At 35.2% G+C, this 20,401-nt stretch overlaps 1 protein-coding gene across 8 annotated transcripts in view; it reads right to left on the bottom strand.

Annotated features, from left to right (window-relative positions):
* Positions 1-20,401, bottom strand: part of STXBP5 (syntaxin binding protein 5) — a 135,034-nt gene that overhangs the window by 96,198 nt on the left and 18,435 nt on the right. For all 8 annotated transcript variants that reach the window (XM_016223926.2, XM_016223929.2, XM_016223927.2 and 5 more), the window contains exons 3-4: positions 14,028-14,109; positions 10,832-10,932 (exon numbers count right to left, since the gene is read on the bottom strand). In XM_016223926.2, coding sequence (XP_016079412.2) covers positions 10,832-10,932; positions 14,028-14,109 — 183 coding nt within the window. The remainder of the gene's footprint in view (positions 1-10,831; positions 10,933-14,027; positions 14,110-20,401) is intronic.

The following is a 20,401-nucleotide window of genomic DNA, read 5'->3' as shown; positions in this document are numbered from 1 at the left end:
AAGGCCTTACAGTAAGTAAATAGCATTGCATGATAGGAGAAGGTAAGTTTTGAAATTAGAGCAGTTATCCCTCAGTATCTTTGGGGGATCCTGCAACCAATTCCCTGAGGATACCAAAATCCATGGATGCTCAAGGCCCTCATATAAAATGGCATATTTGCATATAACCTATACAATTCTCCCTTACATTTTAAAACATCTCTAGATTACTTATAATACTTAATACAGTGTAAATGCTATGTAAATAGCTGTTATACTGTATTGTTCAGAGAATAATAAGAAAAAATATGTACATGTTCAGTACTGATGCAACCACCACTGTAGGCCTTTTACTTCCCTGAATGTTTTCAATCTGCAGCTGGTTGAATAGGCAGATGTAAAACCCTGGACACAGATCCCATTGATATGTAGGGCCAACTATATGTTTCGAACTTGACCACATGATCCACTAACTGTATTACTTTAGGCATAGCACATTTAACCTGTAAGCAACAAACTATGAGTGCAAAACCCACATTACCCCCGCTTACTACTCTATTTCTCAGGAGTTATTAAACACTAATATCTCTCAGGATCAATCCATGCATACTTTCCTTCCAAGAAAAATGGTCTTCCCATATTTTTCTTTTGTTCAAGATTCAGTTCAAATACCACCTTCACTCAAATTGATATCTCAATATTTTTGTATGTCTATCAGGCTTGCCTTGTAAGAGAGTTACAGTCTACTCTCCTTGATAACTTGTAAGCCTCTGGAAGGGCAGAGATCCTCTGCACTCAGGCTTAAACAATGCTATTGGAATATAATTGAACTATTGCCTCCTATGTTCTGATTAAATGAGAGGCATTCATTGACAAATTATGATAATTTACATGCATGTATTATATTCTTTATCATCCCAACAACTTCAAATATTTTCTATATTAGCACATTTGATTTCAAGGCAAAGAATGGAAACTACCTTGTCTTTTTAGTAGTGCTTATTTTTAGAAAAAAAAAGATAGTATGTTATGAAACCATATAATCCTCGTCTTTTCAGATTCTAATTTTCTCTCTCAAAATAGACTTTAAATTCCAATGGACTAGCACTTAGAATAATACACTGATAATAATCACTGCTAGACTGTCAATACTCACACTAGGCACTAGGCAAGATACAGCATACAGAACATTTGCTATTCCCATTAACACATAATTTCATTACCGAGAATTTTCTACATGAAAACATTTATCAAATAAATGTACATGCAACTCATGGTCTCACTATATTCTACAGATAATGCTTAAATACTTAAGATTCACTGTCTGTATATTCTATTGAATGTTTTATAAGATAACATGTCATCTTTCTAAAGGATTTATGTATATTTAACAGAGCACAGAAATATCTACTGACTCAAAAAATCATTTTATAGTACCTTATTACCTCACAAGGCAGTAAGTTCACAGTATCATTCTGAAAATTTTAGGGCCATTTAGGCTTCAGAATTCAGAATTTTCTAGATTTTAGAAAGGTACATAATCCATGTTATATATTACTGAATATGGGGGGAGCATCTCATAAACAGGGAATATTTTTGTGGTATAATTATAGGCAGTTTAATTAATTATTTATTTTAAAAAATATCTTTATTGATTTCAGAGAAAGGGAGGGAGAGGGAGAGAGAAAGATGAAACATCAATGATGAGAGAGTTGTCACTGATCAGCTGCCTTCTGCACATCCCGGAATCGGGACTGAGCCCACAACCTGGGCATGTTCCCTGACCGGGAATCGAACCTCGATCTCCTGCATCCTAGGGCGACACTCAACCATTGTGCCATGCCCGGCCTGGCTCGGCAGTTTATTTTAATTGATATAACTGCCAGGTAACATTATATTAGTTTTAGATGTACAACATAATGATTCCATGTATGCATATACTGTGAAATGACCAACACAATAAATCTAGCTAACATCTATCACCACACATATAGTTAGAAATCTTCTTGGGATGAGTACATTGAAGATCTATTCTCTTAGCAAGTTCTAAATATACAATACAGTATTACTAACTATAGTCACTGGCAGTTTCTTAAAAAATTAAACATATATCTGTAATATGATCAGCCCACTCCATTCGTATGTAGTTAATCAAAGAAAGGAAAGCATATGCCTATAACAAGACTTGTATACAAATGTTCATAGCAGCTTTGTAATAGCCAAAAATGGAAAACAATCCCAATGTCCACGTCCATTAACAAGTAAATGGATTAACAAACTGGGTAATGTACTTAGGATACTATTCAGAGGTAAAAACAAACAAACAAAAAAACTACTGATACATGAAACAACGATGACTCTCAAAATCCTTATGATGAATGAAAGCCAGAAAAACAAGGGCGTACTGTATGATTCCATTTATACATAATTTATATGCAATAGAAAATGAAAACTTATATACTGTTAACAAAAAACAGATTGAAGGTTTCCTGGAGATTACGGAGGTAGAGGCTAGTAACAGAGAGACAAGGGAAATTCCTGTTCAAAATGGAGGGAAGTAGAAGATAAAAAGGAGTCACTGGTCCATACGGTTTTGAAATCAAAATGCCCAAATGTTGGATTTTTCTTAATCAGCTTTCAAGACTTGGGAACAATCTTGTGTAGCTCTCAGCTCCATCCTCTTAATCATCCTTCCTTTTTCATAAAAGGCAGCACTTGTTTGCAGCTGAGTACTTTTATCAGCCTGCTTCTGGCAGCAGTCTCCTTTCATTTTGTACTCTCTCTGGCTCTTTCAGCCCAAGCTAGCAATGTTTCTGCTATAAAATTTTCTGAAGAAACTTATGGGTCTTAAATAAATTTCACTGGGTTTTATTCTATTAGATGAAAATCAGATCCACAAATCTTCTGGGATAATCCCTTCTCTATGTTGGCTCCTACTGAGAAACCTTAAGGTTGATATTCTTAAGCTTCCAAGAGGCTCTCTGGTTTGGTTAAAATCTGTGGGGCATTCTTTTAAAAGAGTCCTTTGTGTGACTAAACACTCTGACCTTTTGGTCTTTAGATTTTTAGTAAAACACTGTACAGCCACACCCTCATGTTTTTCTCTGTTACATTTTCAGATGCAATTTCTTTTTTTCCAGAAAGATCAGGGTGAGAATTTCTTAAATCATCAAAAGTCTTGGATCCTTTAGTAATTCTTCCTTCAATTTATTTCTCTCTTCTAGCATTTTACTATAAGCCGAAAGAAAAAGTCAGGTTGTACCTTCAACCCTCTCCCTGGAAATCTCCTCAGCTAAATATCCAAGTTAATCACTTACATATTGTGCAGGAGACACTTCCGATAAATTTTCTGCCACTACATAACAAGGAACTACTTCCTCTAGTTTCTAAAAACATGTTCCTTTCTCCCTCTGAGCTCTCACTGGCAGCAATCTCCACGTCACGTGTCCTACCAACACCTGTTCAAGTTCAAAGCAATTTAGGCTTTTCTATCATGATCCTCAAAATTCTTGCAACCTCTAGTCATGGCCTAGTTGCAAACAGATTTTCACATTTTTAGGTATTTCATATAGCAGCAGCGCACTTCTAGGTACCAAAATCTGTATTCGATTTTTAATGCAGTATAACCAATTACCAATAACTTAATAGCTTAGGACAACACCCCCTTTTCAATCTCAGTTTCTGTCGGGTATCACAAGACTGAAATCCAGGTTATCAACCAGCATCCCTTTCCAGAAGATCTGGAGAAGAATTACCTCTCGAACTCATCCAGGCTTCTAGTCACATTCAGCTTCTTGTGACTGTAAGAGTGAATCTCCCTTGCACTGATTCCCTAACATGCTTTGAACCTTGTCATGAAGAGTGCAGGACCTTTTAAAGCAGGGGTGGGGAACCTTTTTTCTGACAAGGGCCATCTGGATATTTACACTATCATTCTTGGGCCATACAAAATTATCAACTTAAAAATTAGCCTGCTATATTTGGTCAAACATTTAATTGAATTTACTGAGGATAATCTCCTAATCTTAAAGTCAACTAATTGGGACCTCAATTACATCTACAAAATGTCTTTACCTAGATTAGTGTTTGTTTGAATTAGAAGCAGAAATCTTGGTACCTATCTTAGAATTCGGCCTACTACACATATATAGTTAGGAGTAGAAGTGTTGAATTGTGATGATGTATGTAAATGCTACCAAAAATGTTTCCAAAGTGATTGTAATGCTTAAAACTTCCACCAGTAGGTTATGAGAAGTTACAATTGTGTCACATTCAAGCCAACATTTTAGCCTTTCTGATAGATGTGTAATGTATCTAGTAGTTTGCATTTTCCTGTTGACTGACTTTTGTCTTCTTTTAAAAGAAGCCAGAATATTAAAAAATAAAAAGTTGAAAAAGATTGGGTTAATTATTCTGTCATGTATTTTTAACATAAACTTCTAACATGGCATTCGTCCATATTGTCTATAGTTATTATATGTCTGGGTCTTCACTTTAACATAAACTATTCAAGCATTTTATTCATCTTTATTCTCTCAACACCTAGCATAATCCCCGGTACACGGAAGGTACCCCATGTTTGGTGAACTTACCTTAATTTACCTTGTAAATTTTTTTCATTTCCAAATGTGAAACACTACTTCCATTCTATATTTCTCCTAAGCCAACCAATAATTTTACAGTCCTTTCAGCAGTCTAAGACATAATTTGTCAGAGACAGTATTGCACTAATGCAGTTAAAGGAATACTATACAGGAGTGGGCAAAACTAGGTTTACAGTTGTGAGTATGTGAAACAGTTTATTTTTCTATTATTATTAATTATTGTATGATTTATTTGTATTACAAATCTAAACCTACTTTTGTCCACCACTGTATGCCCTACCTCGATCTAAAAGTAATCTACTTTGCTTTCTTGCTCTAAGCATAAAAACAAAGTATTTTCATTCATTTCTTTGTCTTTAGCATTTTTCACAAGACTTAGATTGTGTTGATGGGCAGGGATAAACTGTTCTTATATTCACCTTTGATTATATAACCCTCCTTCCATATAACCTTTTATACCTGAGAACGTTTTAAGGCCCTCGTGCAACCAGACCAATCTCTTTGAATGTCTCTCCCAATTTCCTTTTCAGAATTTCTTAGTTGTTATGTACAATTTTATTCTAGGAAATTATCCAACACTTCCTAACCATCTTTCCTTTTACAGTCTCAAGGTCATCAAATCGTAATTGTCTTTCCTCAAACACAGAATTTTTTTCTTTTTAAATTTTGTCTCTGTACATGCTTCTCTATACTTAGAATTCCCAAAGTGACTCATCATTTCCATATCACCAACCAATTCTCTTTGTAGATAAGAATTAAGTTCAGAGAAACAGATCATTCTGTCTGCCTTCCTACCAGGCCTGGATACCATTCCATTCCTGTGTTCCAGTCTTGAATCTCATCCCACCAAATTGCTCTCATGTCTAATGCTTGTACACTTTTCATTACACTGCTTTCAAAGAAAAATATTTTGCTGATATGAAGCAATTACCACAAAAACTGTAATTCTAGGTCTCTGATTTGTTTCAATATTATGATTAATTTTTTTTCTTGCACAGAAATATGTGCAGTGAATTAATTCAAAATCTTGGGAAGACCTGTATACATTTTTTAAGGGCTGGTATCTAGCCAAATACTTTTACAGCTATGCTCTATTCATGTGCACTGAGCAAATTATAAGCCTCATACATATGCAAAGCACAATATTTAGGTAGTATTATAATGAGCATAATGGAATAAATTAGTTTCTGTTCCTACATTAGTTTATTTATGCTACTAAGAAAATCTGATGCCAGGGCAGCAGTCAGTTCCTGAAGTGCCTTATAGGCACCTACTCCCCCACTGCTGTGCTGGTACCTGAATGAATCACTCCATTTGTCAGTTTTTCCCTTTTCTTTCTTTTTTTAAAATCCTCACCCAAGGGTATTTTTTCCATTGCTTTACAAAAAGAGAGGGAGGGAGGGAGGGAGGGAGGGAGGGAGGGAGGGAGGGAGGGAGGGAGGGAGGGAAACATCGACTGGCTGCCTCCCACAGGCACCCGACCAGGGCCAGGGATCTCGCCTGCGACAGAGGTAATGTGCCCTTGGCCGGAATTGAACCCGAGACCTTCAGTCCGCTCTAACCACTGAATCAAACCAGCTTGGGCCAAGCAGTTTTTTTCTGAAGAGGACTTTGGACATTAATGCTTCATTGATAATTGTTAAGATGCAATTTTGATTATTAATGTATTCCATAACATTTTCCTAATCATTTAGTGTAAAATGCATGCGTGCTTATTTTATTCTCTAGATGTAATAGATATAACTATTATCAAATGAAAGAGCTCTGAATCAGAGTATTTAAATAAACTGTAAATCAGTGTTAGAATAAAGGAAAAATATTTGTTTAAAATGAATATGTTAATTTCAATATAATGACTCAGGTGTTCAGGTATCTATAACATATTGTGTCAAAAAAATTCTATTCTCTGAAATTTCACAAAATGAAATTTTTCTTGATCCTTGAGAATAAATAATTTATGTGAAAGTGTTTTATAAACAATAAGGAGTTACATAATTAAGAGAGGTAATTATTAGACAATAATAGTGGGTTTTTAAATAAGAAAGCCCAAATATATAATTTAATCTTCAGTCTTAAAATGCTTCATATATTGTTATTTAAAAACTGTTATGCAAAAATTTAACATAGTTGAGAATACTGGTCATGCCAACTCAAGGTAATGAAACAAGACTAGCAGATAGTTGTAGCTGCTTATAAACCCATGACTTCTTCCCAAATAAACTTCCTTTAAAGGAAAAAACAAAGTAGAAGCTAAATGAAACACACTCTAATAAGGCAATTACCAGACAGAATCTGCTTCCCAAATCCTCAATTTCAACATAACCAAACAACCTCTTCTTCACATGTACAAACCCAAAGGTGCATAATAAAGAGGCTCACCAATATCAAGGAAGAGAAATGAAGGTGACATATTAGTTTCCTAGGGATGCCATAACAAATTACCACAAATCTGGAGGCTTAAAACAATAGAAATTTATTCTCTTAGAGTTCCTGAGGTTAGACATCAGAAATCAAGGTGTCAGCACGGCTGTGTTTGCTCTGAAGACTGCAGGGGAGACTGTGTTCCATGCTGCTCTCCTAGCTTCTGGTATTCCAGCTATGCCTGGCATTCTTTGGTTTATAGATGCATCACTTCAGTCCCCACCCGTCATCACATGGTGTTCTCCCTGTGACCTGCCCCTCCCCTCCCCTCCCCTCCCTTCCCCTCCTTTTCCCTTCCCTTCTCTTCTCTTCTCTTCTCTTCTCAAGGACACCACTCATATTAGATAAGGTCCACCTTAATAACTTCATATTAACTTGCTTAACACCCACAAAGACCCTATTTCCAAATAAGGTTACATTCACAAGTACTGGGGGTTAGGACTTCAATATATCTTTTGGGGGACACAATTTAATCCACAACAGGAGATGGGGCATTAAAGACCATGCCTCCAAGGTCCTCTACCAGTATACTGCTACAACCAACCCTGTTCAGGTTGCAGGACATTTAGATGATGTAGCTACTACTACTGGCAAATTATTTCTTATGGTATATATTGTATAACAGGTAAATCCCTAACAAGGGATAAACTTGGCAATTGGCACAACAAGCTACATGCCATTCAAGGAGGTCATTTAAAACATGGTATTTTCCTTCAACTTTCAAAGTATGTTTACTTTTTGGTGATTTTAAAAAGTAACATTCTCTATTGTATCCTGGTTGGTATTAGCCTACTTCCTTGTTAGGGACCGAACTATACCCCTTGTCCCCCAACTAGTTCATATGTTGAAGCCCTAGTACCTTAAAATGTAATTATACTTTTAAAGAGGTAATTTAGGTAAAATAAGGTCATATTGGTGGGCCCTAATCCCATGTGACAGGTGACCTTATAAGAGGAAATTAGGACACAGGCACAAACACAAGCAAGAAGACCATGTGAAGACATAGGGAGGCAGCCAGGTGCTAAGGAAAACGAGGCTCTTTCAAATGCCAAACCTCTCCTTCCTGCCATTTGAGGAAGTCTGAACTTCAGTCTTGAGAGACTATAACAACATTCATCCATTAGGCACCAGGACCATTCCTTGGCATTTTAAATTCAAGAGCTGCCATACAAGTTTGTAGCCATCCTAGAAAATTTTATCCAAAGGTGATTTTTAAGGACCAGGTACTTATGCTACAGGTCTTTGTTTATTGTTGCCCTAATGAAGGCCAAGGGGAAGCGGAACTTTGAACAGGACCAGCTAGTTTCTGCTGGTCAGCTAGGTCTTATTTACAAATGTGTGCTCAGCAGCTAGCATTAAGCTGGCACACAATAAACATTCTGTAATAGGGGTCTGAGGAACCTTTTTTCTGCCAAGGGCTATTGGACATTTATAACATCATTTGCAGGTCATACAAAATTATCACCTTAAAAACTAGCCATGAAAAAAGCTCCCAGATTTATTGAACTTCAAGTCCTGCCTGCGGTTGCTCTGGTAGGGCCAGACATTCCCCACCCCTGTTCTATAATTACAAAATAAATGGGCACAGGACAAAACTCAAAACTGGGAACTCCACCAGTTCATCCCATTTGTAACTTTTAGGACCATGGCACACAACTGTGCTGCTTGTGCCCTGAATAACAGCGCTCCACCAAGGAGGGGGGTGCTAGATTCTGTGAGGCTGCATCCACCAAGGAGGACCACTTTTTTGTACTTGACGCAAAGGCTCCTTCTATTAGTCAAGACTGGTACCTACAGGCACCTTAAAGACTAGCTTAGGGTTCCTTACCCATGTTTACCAGAAATTCTTGGAGACCACCCTTCGGGGTACCACAGAGACTTACTCCATATGTGACCATCATTCCTGACTCTGGGACTCCTTGGGTCTGATCCTCTCTCCATGAGGATACACCATGATAACTTGCAGTATGTATGTTTGTGAACTTGGACTACATACTGCCACATTCATGTGTCCCAGTGAGGAATATGAACATGGCACTAGCAAACAAAGGTATGAGGTATTCTTCTGCTAGACTCCCTGCAGTGGGTAGTAGTTTTAAGAGAACTTCTATAGCACTACTCTGACCAAATGACACCATTTTGATGTGCTAGAGGTCAGGGTTTCTTAACTTTGACACTATTGGTATTTTGGACCAGATAATTCTTTGTTATAGGGCACACTGTAACATCCTTGGTAGCATCCCTGAATGTGACAACAAAAAATGTCTCCAGACGTTGTCATATGCCCTCTGAGGGATAAAGTCAAGCCAGGTTGACAACGACTCTACTATACCTACTTCCACGTGCAGCAGGTGGTAGGAGGCTGATAACAAGAGGATGTATACTGGCACTAAGGTGCTCATTACTATCTCCTCCTGCTCTATTGCATCTGAGGCTGATGTAGGTTCCCCCTGACATCCAACTGGCAAGTAGACTGAGGAACTCTGTCCAGCAAGTGCAGAGGCTGGCCCTATTCCCAGCAGGTAGGAAAAAACCGAACCTTGACTTTGTGCTTGTTCTTCCTTCCCTACCTCACCCCTCAGCCTTCCATTAACTACTACTCACCTCTGCCCCTCTCCTTGAAGTAGAACCATGATTCAACTAAAGCCATGTAGGTGACTCATCTTCTTAGACAAGATGTAGCCCAAGGGCAAACTTTGCTGCTGACCCCCTGCCAGCTCTGGTCTCTATCCCCAAACAATATAGACACATGCCTTGGTGTTGGCTAAAAGTCTGAACTACTATATTCCCAGAAGCTTAACCAGTTTGCATATTTTAAAGGACCACTGTGGGCAGAAGCCCAGATTCACAAACAGACTGACCTGTTCATATAACCTGAACAGACTGACACTTATCAAAGCAGAAACATGGTCTGATCCTTAAACAGGGATGAGGCACTCTGATGCCTGTCTTCCCACAAACATGGCCTGAAGACACTAACTCCACTGCATTTAGATACTATCTAGACCCAGACTTCTTTTATACATATAGATATAAACTCATATATATGTTTTTATATACATAAATCAAAAAGTATGTCTTACAAGCAATGGGGGACAGGGAGATGACTATATACTCATATTTCATTCAAAAATAAGTTCCATATAAATCAAAGACTGAGAATAAAAACTGCAACTTTAGGAGTACTATAAAAAATATGGAAGAATATTTAATAAAACTGGGGTAAAAAAAGGCCTTTCCAATCAAAGCACAAACACACCAGTCATATAAGAGGTCTCTGTGATCAAGTTGTTCCACTCTACAAGTATCTTATAATTATATTCATATATGTGGACAAAGACATATATGTAACATATTACAACATAGCAAAATGAACAGCAGACAGAAAATGATATAAATGTCCATTAATAACAAAGACTGACTGAATAAGTTATGTCACTTCCATACTATGGAGTACCACGCAGTTATGAAAATAACTAAGGAAGATTTAAACGTGCCAATATGAAACAATCTATCAGATAAAGTAACAGAAAGAATATTTAATGTCTTCCCTTTTACGCAAAAAAAAATGGTGCTCTACAGAGATTTTTGCTTATATAAACAGAATGCAAATATTTCTAAAAGGACCAAAAAAATTTCTTTGGTTGCCTCTGGAGAGAAAGATGGGTCCGCAAAGGAAGAAAATTTGCTTTCACTGGATATCCTTTGAAGTTTTTAGTTATTTTTTAGATTGTGCATAAAGTCCACTACAGAAGTACAAAATCAAAGAATAAAATTCAAAGAAAATAGCAAATATCCCATATAAAGGAAGATTTACAGATTCTTACCTTTCTCTGCAAAATTTAAGTGAATGTAGTATGGCAGGTCTCTTCTGACGTAAATTCCATAAATGTAAGGTGTCATCAGCCAAGGCACTCACAAGAGCTCCCTTAAAAATAAAGTGTAATATATTTTATATAGAACACAATTTACAAATATTAAAGGTACTAAGGAGCTGCCAAAAAGTCTCCTTCCCAAATTTCTAAACTTTCTGCCAAAAGATTTAGTTCTGAGGAACATTTGCCTCATCCAAATTCTAAACAGCAGATGCAAAACAGTATACTGTGTGCTCAAGCATACAATATGTGTAGAAAATGTTTTAACTTCTTCAATAAAGTGTAACTTAATATGTTACAAACTAAAAGTATATTAGAATCTAGTTAGATATTATGGTTGATCACTAGCTATGTAAAATTATAGGCCAGACTATAAGTTACTTGGTCACTACTATACATACTTCCTTGACTAAAAGAGCAAAATATAATATGAGGTAACCTTCCTGTTTTATTTGGTTTTGCCTATTTCAAGCCAGAACTCACATGTACGGCTGGCTACTTTGGTCAACGAGGTGTTTAAAATTACTTAAATTAATGTAAGTGCAGACACGAGTTATCTTGTTAACAATCAGCAATGTTCAGACATGGAAACAAGAGTTTACTCGTGACTGGTCAGCAAAGTGTTAAGACAAATCATTATAATGCACTATGCAAGGTCATAATTCTACAACAAGAATAAGGAAACTAAAGTCTGCATTTAGCACACTGTAACTTCAACAGCCAAAGGGTTGAAAAATCTAACTAATTTAGAAAGTCAAAACATTTGATACACTATTAAGTATGGAGATAAAAATCTCTGGGAGTATGTGAAAAGTAAGACAGAAGAGTTAGATGAGAAGAGTAAGATACTCTTCTACACTGAGAGAATAGGACAAAAGATGCAACATGAAGAATTTATATTAACTTCAAAAAACATCTGTAATTCCAATCCTTTAGATTATGAGAAATCTTAAACTCTCCCTCTTAAAATAAGAGTTTCTCACTTATCTAAGAAAATTAAAATAGCTCTGAAGACAATATTTACATTAAGTGATCTCTCCAACTCCTTTTCTACCTCTGAAATTTTGTGAGGGCTATTCTATTGTAGAGTGTCTATTGCTCTAACATGACTATGACTGGAAGGCAGAAATACATAAAGTCCACATACTCTTGCTTTCACTAGAAAGCATCCCCCTATCTATATTACTCTGAAGCAGAGAAACCCAAAGGATGCAGATTATCAAAAATTTTTGTATTCTCCATTCTTATTTCCACGGTAGTTTTAAGACCATGTCATCTTCTTTCTCAAGATGTCTGCCCCATCTTAAAAATCTCAAGGAAGAAGAGAATACGTAGAGCCAAGAAAAAAAAATGGCAACAGCTGACCTCCTCCTATTGTGACTCCTTTATCTATAATTTTCCCAGACTATTGAAAGCAAATAGCTGCTCCTGTCAGATTTACAGAGCCATACCTATTTAAATATTCATGTTTTACTAAGCATTTTTTTTAAAACAGGAATGTCATCTTTAAGTACTTAAATGTAACATTTAAGCATGTAAAATAAAACAAAATAGTTATATCACAGAACTCTGTGATGAACCCTATTGATGAGAAAAGAGTCCTGTAATATGAATGACAGCATAAACTACTTAAGATTTCTAAAATCTAGGTGCACAGGTAATCAAATTGCAATATTATTTACATTGGCTCATGTACTGCTTTAAAAAATAATCTTAATACAGGTATAAAGATGGAGAATAAGTGAGTGGTTGCCAGGAATCAGGGACTGAGAGCAGGAGGGGAGTGGGATTATAAAGGAGGAGCCTGAGGACATTCCTTCACAGTGGTGGAAGTGATCTGTATCCTGTCAGTAGTGGTCATTACATGCATCTATATATGCATTAAAACTGTTGGAAACTACACACACACACACACACACACACACACACACACACACACACACACACACACACACACGTGCATGTAGAAACTGGTGATGAAATCGAAAGGTCTTCTGTAATCTCAATAGTACTGTACTGATATCATTCTCTTGGTTTAATGCTGTACTATTATTATATAAAATGTTACTATGGGGGAAGCTGGGACAAACGTGCAATTAATTCTATTTTGAATCTAACAACCAGTCTTATTTTGAATTATTTCAAAATAAGAAAAACTTTAAAAAGAAAAAATAATCTGAGTACTCATATATGGGTTCGACAACTTTCTATATTGTGATTTTTTAAAAACACTTTACAATGCAGTTCTATGGAGAATACTGAAGTTTAAAAAAAACCAAGATGCTTCCTCTGAACCTGAAAAACCTACACAATTACATATTATTTGGATCATAATTTTGCTGAATATTTTCTATTGTCATCTTTAGCTCTTTACACCCATGAAGCCTTTTTTAAGTCCTCTGATATGAACAAATCATTTATAAAGAGCCAGAGGTACTGTGTATTTCTTCTCTCTCATATACATTTAAGAATTTAGGGGCAAAAATAATGTCCACAAATTATCTGATCTAAGGACTACAGAGCTATTTGGAATAATTTCTTTCTTCCTTCTATGACCAGCTTTTCCTGCCTGCCACTACTTACAGTAAACATCCATTCTCAGAGCCCATTATACTTTAAAATCTGCATACACATTGTTTATTCCGCTGGTAAAATGGGGTTTCTCTAGCTCCTTCCAAACTTAGTAGTTCAACAAAAAGAAAGACATCACCAATTATTTCAACTATTAAGTGACACAACAAGAACTTTGGACAATAACCAGTTTCTAATGGGTTTCCTGGTTGTATTTCAAAACAACTCATTCGCGAAGTACATTTTGTTATTTATAATAAGCTCCATCTTTAAAAAATATTTTAATATAGATTTTTATGTTCTATAACTTTCAATATTACTAAAATAAAATTTAAATGCAGCACCCTGTACCAGAAAGATTTACCTTATACCATTCTATGTGCAACACTGTTTTGAGAAACATCTTATTTATGTAACTGCCCACAATGATGCCTTCAAGTGAATTACTATTATCTCTGACCTATAAGAAATTAGTTTTTGTTTACACATTTCAATATGAATGAATGCAAGAAATCTGAAAGACGGGATGTGGCCCTATTTCATACATAAGCAGGAGAGATTAAAGCAATTCACTAACCTCATTAATCAGGAACTGGAGCTGGATTACTGCAGCCCCTCCGTCGTGCTGGCAATAGCATTCCACTCCGGGACGGCCAAAGCTGTCATTAGTTCCATTAAGGAGTTTGCAGTGTGTGTGGGCTTTTTACAGAAACTGGTAAATTATATAACAGACTCAGGAATAGTCCAGTGACCTGATATTCAATACCTGCTGCTCAGTGAGGTCGGGGTTTAGCGTTAGGTTTACTACACACCTATCTGGTCAGGTGGTTCCTGTTGAAAATCAGAATGCCCAATGATTACAGGTCCAAAAAGATGAGACAGTATTAGAAAATGTAAAAAAAAAAAAAAAAAAAAATATATATATATATATTTTATATATATTTAATATACTTTCCTCTGGCCGTTTTTCCTGTCACTTAAAATAAAGGACTAACGGAGAGCCTCCGATTCTGCCCAAGTCAGCAAATGAGTCAGGAAAGCAGACGGATGCCATTCTGGAATATGCCCTTAAATAATCTTTTTACAGACATTGTCTTCACTCCTGTGGTGTCATTTTAAAAGAGTCTACACTAAAAATATAATGAAGAGCCACGTAACTATGTTTCTAATTGTGGCATGATCATACATCATCAATGAATGTATCAGTTTTTACAACAAGCTTGAATATAGATTAAAATGCAAATTTCTATGACTTTGTATATAACAGCAGCAAACACACAACATTTTCTTGTTAGGCATTATAATAAACAAGTTATATACTTTATATATAATCTCACCCCATATAAACAGGTAAGAAACTAAAGCACAGATAAATTAAGTAACTTGCCCCAAGTTACACAACTAGAAAGTAGCAGATATAGAATCTGAATAAGCACTCTGGCTCCAGGGTCTACACTCTTAATTAATAAGGTATGCTGAGTACAGAGCAAACAAAACAAAAATACCCAAACACTTACAGAAATTACTACATGCCAGGCATTGTTATATGCTTTTAACCTTCATAACCTTGCAATAAGAAGCTAGATGTTTTAATATGCTGCTATACTAATCTACTTTTCACCGCTTAATAAATATTAATAGAAAATAAAAAGCTTAATCTAAAAATAAAATTTGATAAGATTTAATAAAATTATAGCACTCTTTATTCAAATTCACATTCAGGTGTATAGAGTATTTCTACATTCTATTTAAAACATCTCCTAGGCTTCCTAGGCCTCTTAATTAAAAATAATTGCAACAAAGATCAAATTTCTATTTTCTATCCATTTTTTTCCTTTTGACTTCTAGAAACATTTCTAGGTGATATTTATATTCAATGGATTTTTTTTGTATTTTATTACTAACAATTAACTTCTATTATTTTATTAAGTAATAGACTGAGTATGTTTAGCCAATAGTACCGTACTCTTTAACAACCTGAAGCTATTATTATCATTGATAGTAATATTTTTGCTGCATCAATTGCGCAAATGCAACTATAGGAAACTAGATTTCAAATTGCTATTGGTACTTGGTGGTGTCAAATCACATCCATTTCTTTTCTCAGATGGCAGCAAAGACCTTGCCCTTTCAGTCAGTAAAGTGAGTCTAATTTGAATCTTCCCAGATAAATTATTCTTTCTGGTACCAATCAGCATATTCTATAATTCTCTTTTTATATGAATGGTATAAAACTTCTCTTATATGACCAAATCAGGATGGATACCTAAGTTTGTAACAAAATGTGAGCTATTGAGAGAATCATAAAAATTCTACTTACCTTACATATTATTTTTACATAAAACCTAATTTTGCTAATCTTATGATATTAGCCAAAGGCATTTTCTTTAAGTGTGGCTCTATTAACTACAGTTCAGAACTGTGTTTCTTGAATGAAAAAAAATAACCAAAACTACCCAGGTATGAGATTTGCATTTCATTTTTCAAATGTAACTTTAAAGATACTGGCAATGCAACCTAAGTACATCATTCATATAAGTCTTACTATTTCTTTTCCAATCGTCTACTGTTATTTTATCGACATAGCATCCAGACAGAAAATTTTAGGTGATTGACCTTCATGAAGTTTTTCCAAAGTGTTCAATGGAGATTTTTACATGTTAAAAAACCCTCTTATTTTACATTCATATTTCATCAACTTAAATATTACTAAAGTGAATTGCTTGATTATAATATCAAATATAAAAACACAAACAGATTGGGGAATATGCAAAACTGACTGTTGGTAAGTAAAGAACACACAAACAGCTGTCCTAGTTTGGGCCTCCTGGGAAACAGCCTACCATTCTTAAAACTTTAGTGTGCTGTGGGCATCAATCCACATTTTATTCAGAGACAATGAAAAGTGTCTGTAAAATACAGAAACTCAGTTACATGGAGGTCAATAAAAGTTTATTCTTACTCTATGTATGGCATTATTTTAGACAAAACTGTACTTTTTTATGACATTAACATATAGTCATTTAATTCTAGCTAAGGTGATAAATATATTTTTTTAACATAAGAACTATTTACTGAATATCTACTAAGTTTCAGACACTGTGTCTTAAATACATAATTGTACTCAATCCTGAAAGTAATAACTCTGAAAGGCAGTTATTACCCATACAGGGTGAAGCAAAAGTTGGTTTACAGTTGCTCGTATTCATTACTTTAACAAAAACTATCATTACCATACAATGGACATATCATAACGTAAGAACATATCAACTGTGAATATATTAGATCACAAAACAGTATGTCATGGATGCAAATATTCATATCCTTTCATACTATGATTATTGCTTCTTGCATATATGATTCTTCCTGACACTGTCCTAACTGACAGTTAACAATTTTATTCGAAAGTGATCAAACACTGTAATGAAACTCTGCCTGGTAGGTTATTCCCCTTTATTGTGACCATGTTCACAATTAAATGAGAATACAAATTATCCAAAATTAAAATGAAGAAAACCCAAAAGGAAAGAAGATTACATATTGAGCAATTCTGCAAAGGTATTTGTTAAATGGAAAAATATTCATTTATTATTCTGATGTCTGTTCTTTTATATATGCATGAATCAATTACAAGGCAAAGCCAAAACTTTAAGAGTACACGGAATATTTCTTGCTGTCACTGTATCTTACCTTCTAATTCTGAACTCCAATAAGGCATTATTTTAAAAATGGTGTAAGCTTCCTATCTTAGATACCTTTACTCTGAATTGTTCTACTGCTTACCTACAAGAGCTATGACACCTACCTAATCCTAGTAGGCAACTTTGTCTCTGGAGTAGTAATTAATTTATCTGACCCATGACACATGCCAGATATTTCCTACACAGCCAACACTCATGGTTTTTGTCCAGAAAATCACCTCGTAACTTCTAAAGAGGAGCTGCAGAAGGCCAGGCTAAAACAGGTTAGGAGTGAAGTCTCTGAATGCAAGTCTTTGAATTTAGACAGGATCCTCTAAGTAGGCAATATGGAGAAAATAAATACTTAAAGGGAAAAAATAACATAATGAAGCTAGCAATCAAGAACAATCAGGAAGAGGTAAACAGGACAGATAAGCAGAAACAAAGACCAGAGCCAGTAAAACCTTTTATAATACTGTATTATCAAATTCAAATTCAAAATAAGCATTCATCCAATAGCTTAAATTGTTCTCTCTCTTGGGAGGGAAGGTGGCTGGAAAGGAGCAGAGAAAGGAGGAATTAGGAGGCCTTTAATTATATCATCATAGGAGTCAAGATTTATTCAACATGTAATATGTGTCACGGACTATATATGTAAATAGTACCTCTATTAAAAGCTCTGTTTTTATAAATAAGGGAACTCATGTACAACAAAGTTAAACAATTTCCCAAGGCCATATAGCTACTTAGTAAGGAAGCTGAGGTTTGAACCCAGGCAGTCTAACTCCAGAATACCTATCACCAAGCTTTACTGCACCAAAAAAAAACCAAAAAAAAGGAGAGCCAATTTTCACATACATATCGCTTCCTAATTTAACTTTAAATTTTAAAATTGAAGAATAAACACTGAGGAAGCATGTATAATCAGAATTTTGTACCTGGTACAAAATAAAGTCAGACTGGTCTAACAGTATAAACTTAACCAAATGTAACCTTTAGCAGCAAGTAAACACCATAAGGCCAATTAGGCATAATCAATATGCCAATCAAAATTTTTTTTCTAGACTCGGTTTTCATATTAGCTATGGTAATAAATACCTATTAATGTTAATAATGCAGCACTATGGCCCTGCAGAATAAGCAAAAAGTGAGAGTACTGTATTCTAATTCCAGTTGAAATTTTGAGACAGCCTCCTTCAAAGTCTTCATGTATAAAATGACCATTCAGTAAACATTTTAGAGACTACAGCTATGTCAGAGGAACAGTTCTCAGCAAGTTAAATAAGACATTAAAATGAGTAAACAACCCTATCCTGAAAAAGTTTGTTAAGCAAATACTCTATTGTTAGAATAAAGGAAAAAGAACGTATGATCATCTGAACAGACACAGAAGAGGTCTTTGGCAAAATCCAACACCATTTCATGATAAAACACTTGAGAAGAGTACTTCTTCAACCTGACAAATGGCATCTATGAACAATCCACAGCTAACATCAGACTTAATGATGAAAGACTGAATGCTTTCCTGCTAAGCTCAGGAAAACGACAGGATTGTCCACTCTCTCCATTTCTACTCAACATTATACAGTGTGGTCTAGCCAGGGGAAAACAGGCAAGAAATACGAAGTGTCCAGATTGGAAAGAAAGAAGTAAAGCTGCCTCTATTCATAGATGACATGATCTTGTACACAGAAAATTCTAAGGAACCCACTTAAAAATCAGAATGAATAAATGAGTTCAGCAAGCTTTGCAGAACACAAGATCAATATACAAAAATCAATTGTACTTCTATATACTGGCAATAAACAATCTGAAAAGTGAAATTAAGAAAACAATTGAATTTACAATAACATTACAAGAAACAAAATATTCAGGAATAAATTTACCCAAAGAAATGCAAGAATTGTACACTGAAAACTACAAAACATTATTTAAAGGAGGTCTAAGTAAATGGAAAAATATCCATATTCATGAAACAGAAAACTTAATATTGTGAAGATGCAATATTCACCAAACTGATCTACAAAATTAAGGCAGTCTCTATCAGAATCCCAGCTGTTTTTCAGAAACTGACAAGCTGACCCTGAAATTCATATGGAAATGCAAGTGACCCAGAATAGCAAAAATAATTTTGACAAAGAACAAAGTTGCAGCACTTCCTCAATTTCAAAATTTACTACAATGTTATGATAATCGAGACAGTGTAGTATTAGCATGAAGGTGAGATATACAGACCAATGGAGTGAACTGTGAGGCGGAAAATACATGTTTATGATCAGTTGACTCTGACAATGATTTCAAGACAATTCAATAGAGAAAGAACAGTGTTTTCAACAAATGGTGATAGGACAACTGAATATCCACATGAAAAAGAATAATTTCAGACCACTAGCTCATACTAGACACAAATATTAGCTCAAAATGGAAGAGAGAACTAGGAGCTAAAACCATAAAACTCTTAGAAATAAACATAAATCTTTGTGACCTTAGATAATATGCCATGGTTTCTTAGATAAAACACCAAAAGTACAAGCAACAAAAGAAAAAATAGATAAATTAATAAATTAAACTTCATCAAAGATAAAAATGTGTGCTTCAAAGGATACCATCAAGAAAGTTAAGACTCTGGCCAGTGTGGCTCAGTGGTTGAGCATCCACCTATGTTAATCAGCTTAACAATAACCCACAACCTTCGGACCAACTAGAGCATCCACCTATGATCCAGGAGATCACAATTTGATTCCAGGGCAGAGCACATGCCTGAATTGAGGACTCAATCCTCCGTAGGGGGCATGCAGGAGGCAGCTGATCAATGACTCCTATCATTGATGTTTCTCTCTCTCTCTCTCTCTCCCCCTCTCCCTTCCTCTCTCTGAAATCAATGACATATTTAAAAAAAATGTTTTTTAAAAGATAAAAGACAATCAAAACATATGCACATAGCAAAAAAAAAATACACGAAAAGATGCTCAACATCATGATTCATTAAGGATATGTGAATAGAAACCACAATGAAATTCCACTTCATACCATCTAGTATAGCTATAATAAAAAAGACAGGTAATATCAATGGTTGGTGATGACATAGAGAAATCAGAACCCTTAAATACTGTTGGTAGAACTGTAAAATGGTGCAGTCACTTTGGAAAACAGATTAGAAATTCCTCTACATTAAACAGTTACTATCTGACTCAGCAATTTCACCTCTAGGAATATAAAAAAGAGGAATGATAACACACACACAGAACTTCCACACAAATGTTCACAGCAG

Source organism: Miniopterus natalensis, chromosome 5, assembly GCF_054644295.1.
Source record: "Miniopterus natalensis isolate mMinNat1 chromosome 5, mMinNat1.hap1, whole genome shotgun sequence".
NCBI lineage: Eukaryota > Metazoa > Chordata > Mammalia > Chiroptera > Miniopteridae > Miniopterus > Miniopterus natalensis.
The sequence above is the reverse complement of the archived record's forward strand: the minus strand, read 5'-3'. Positions and strand labels throughout refer to the sequence as shown.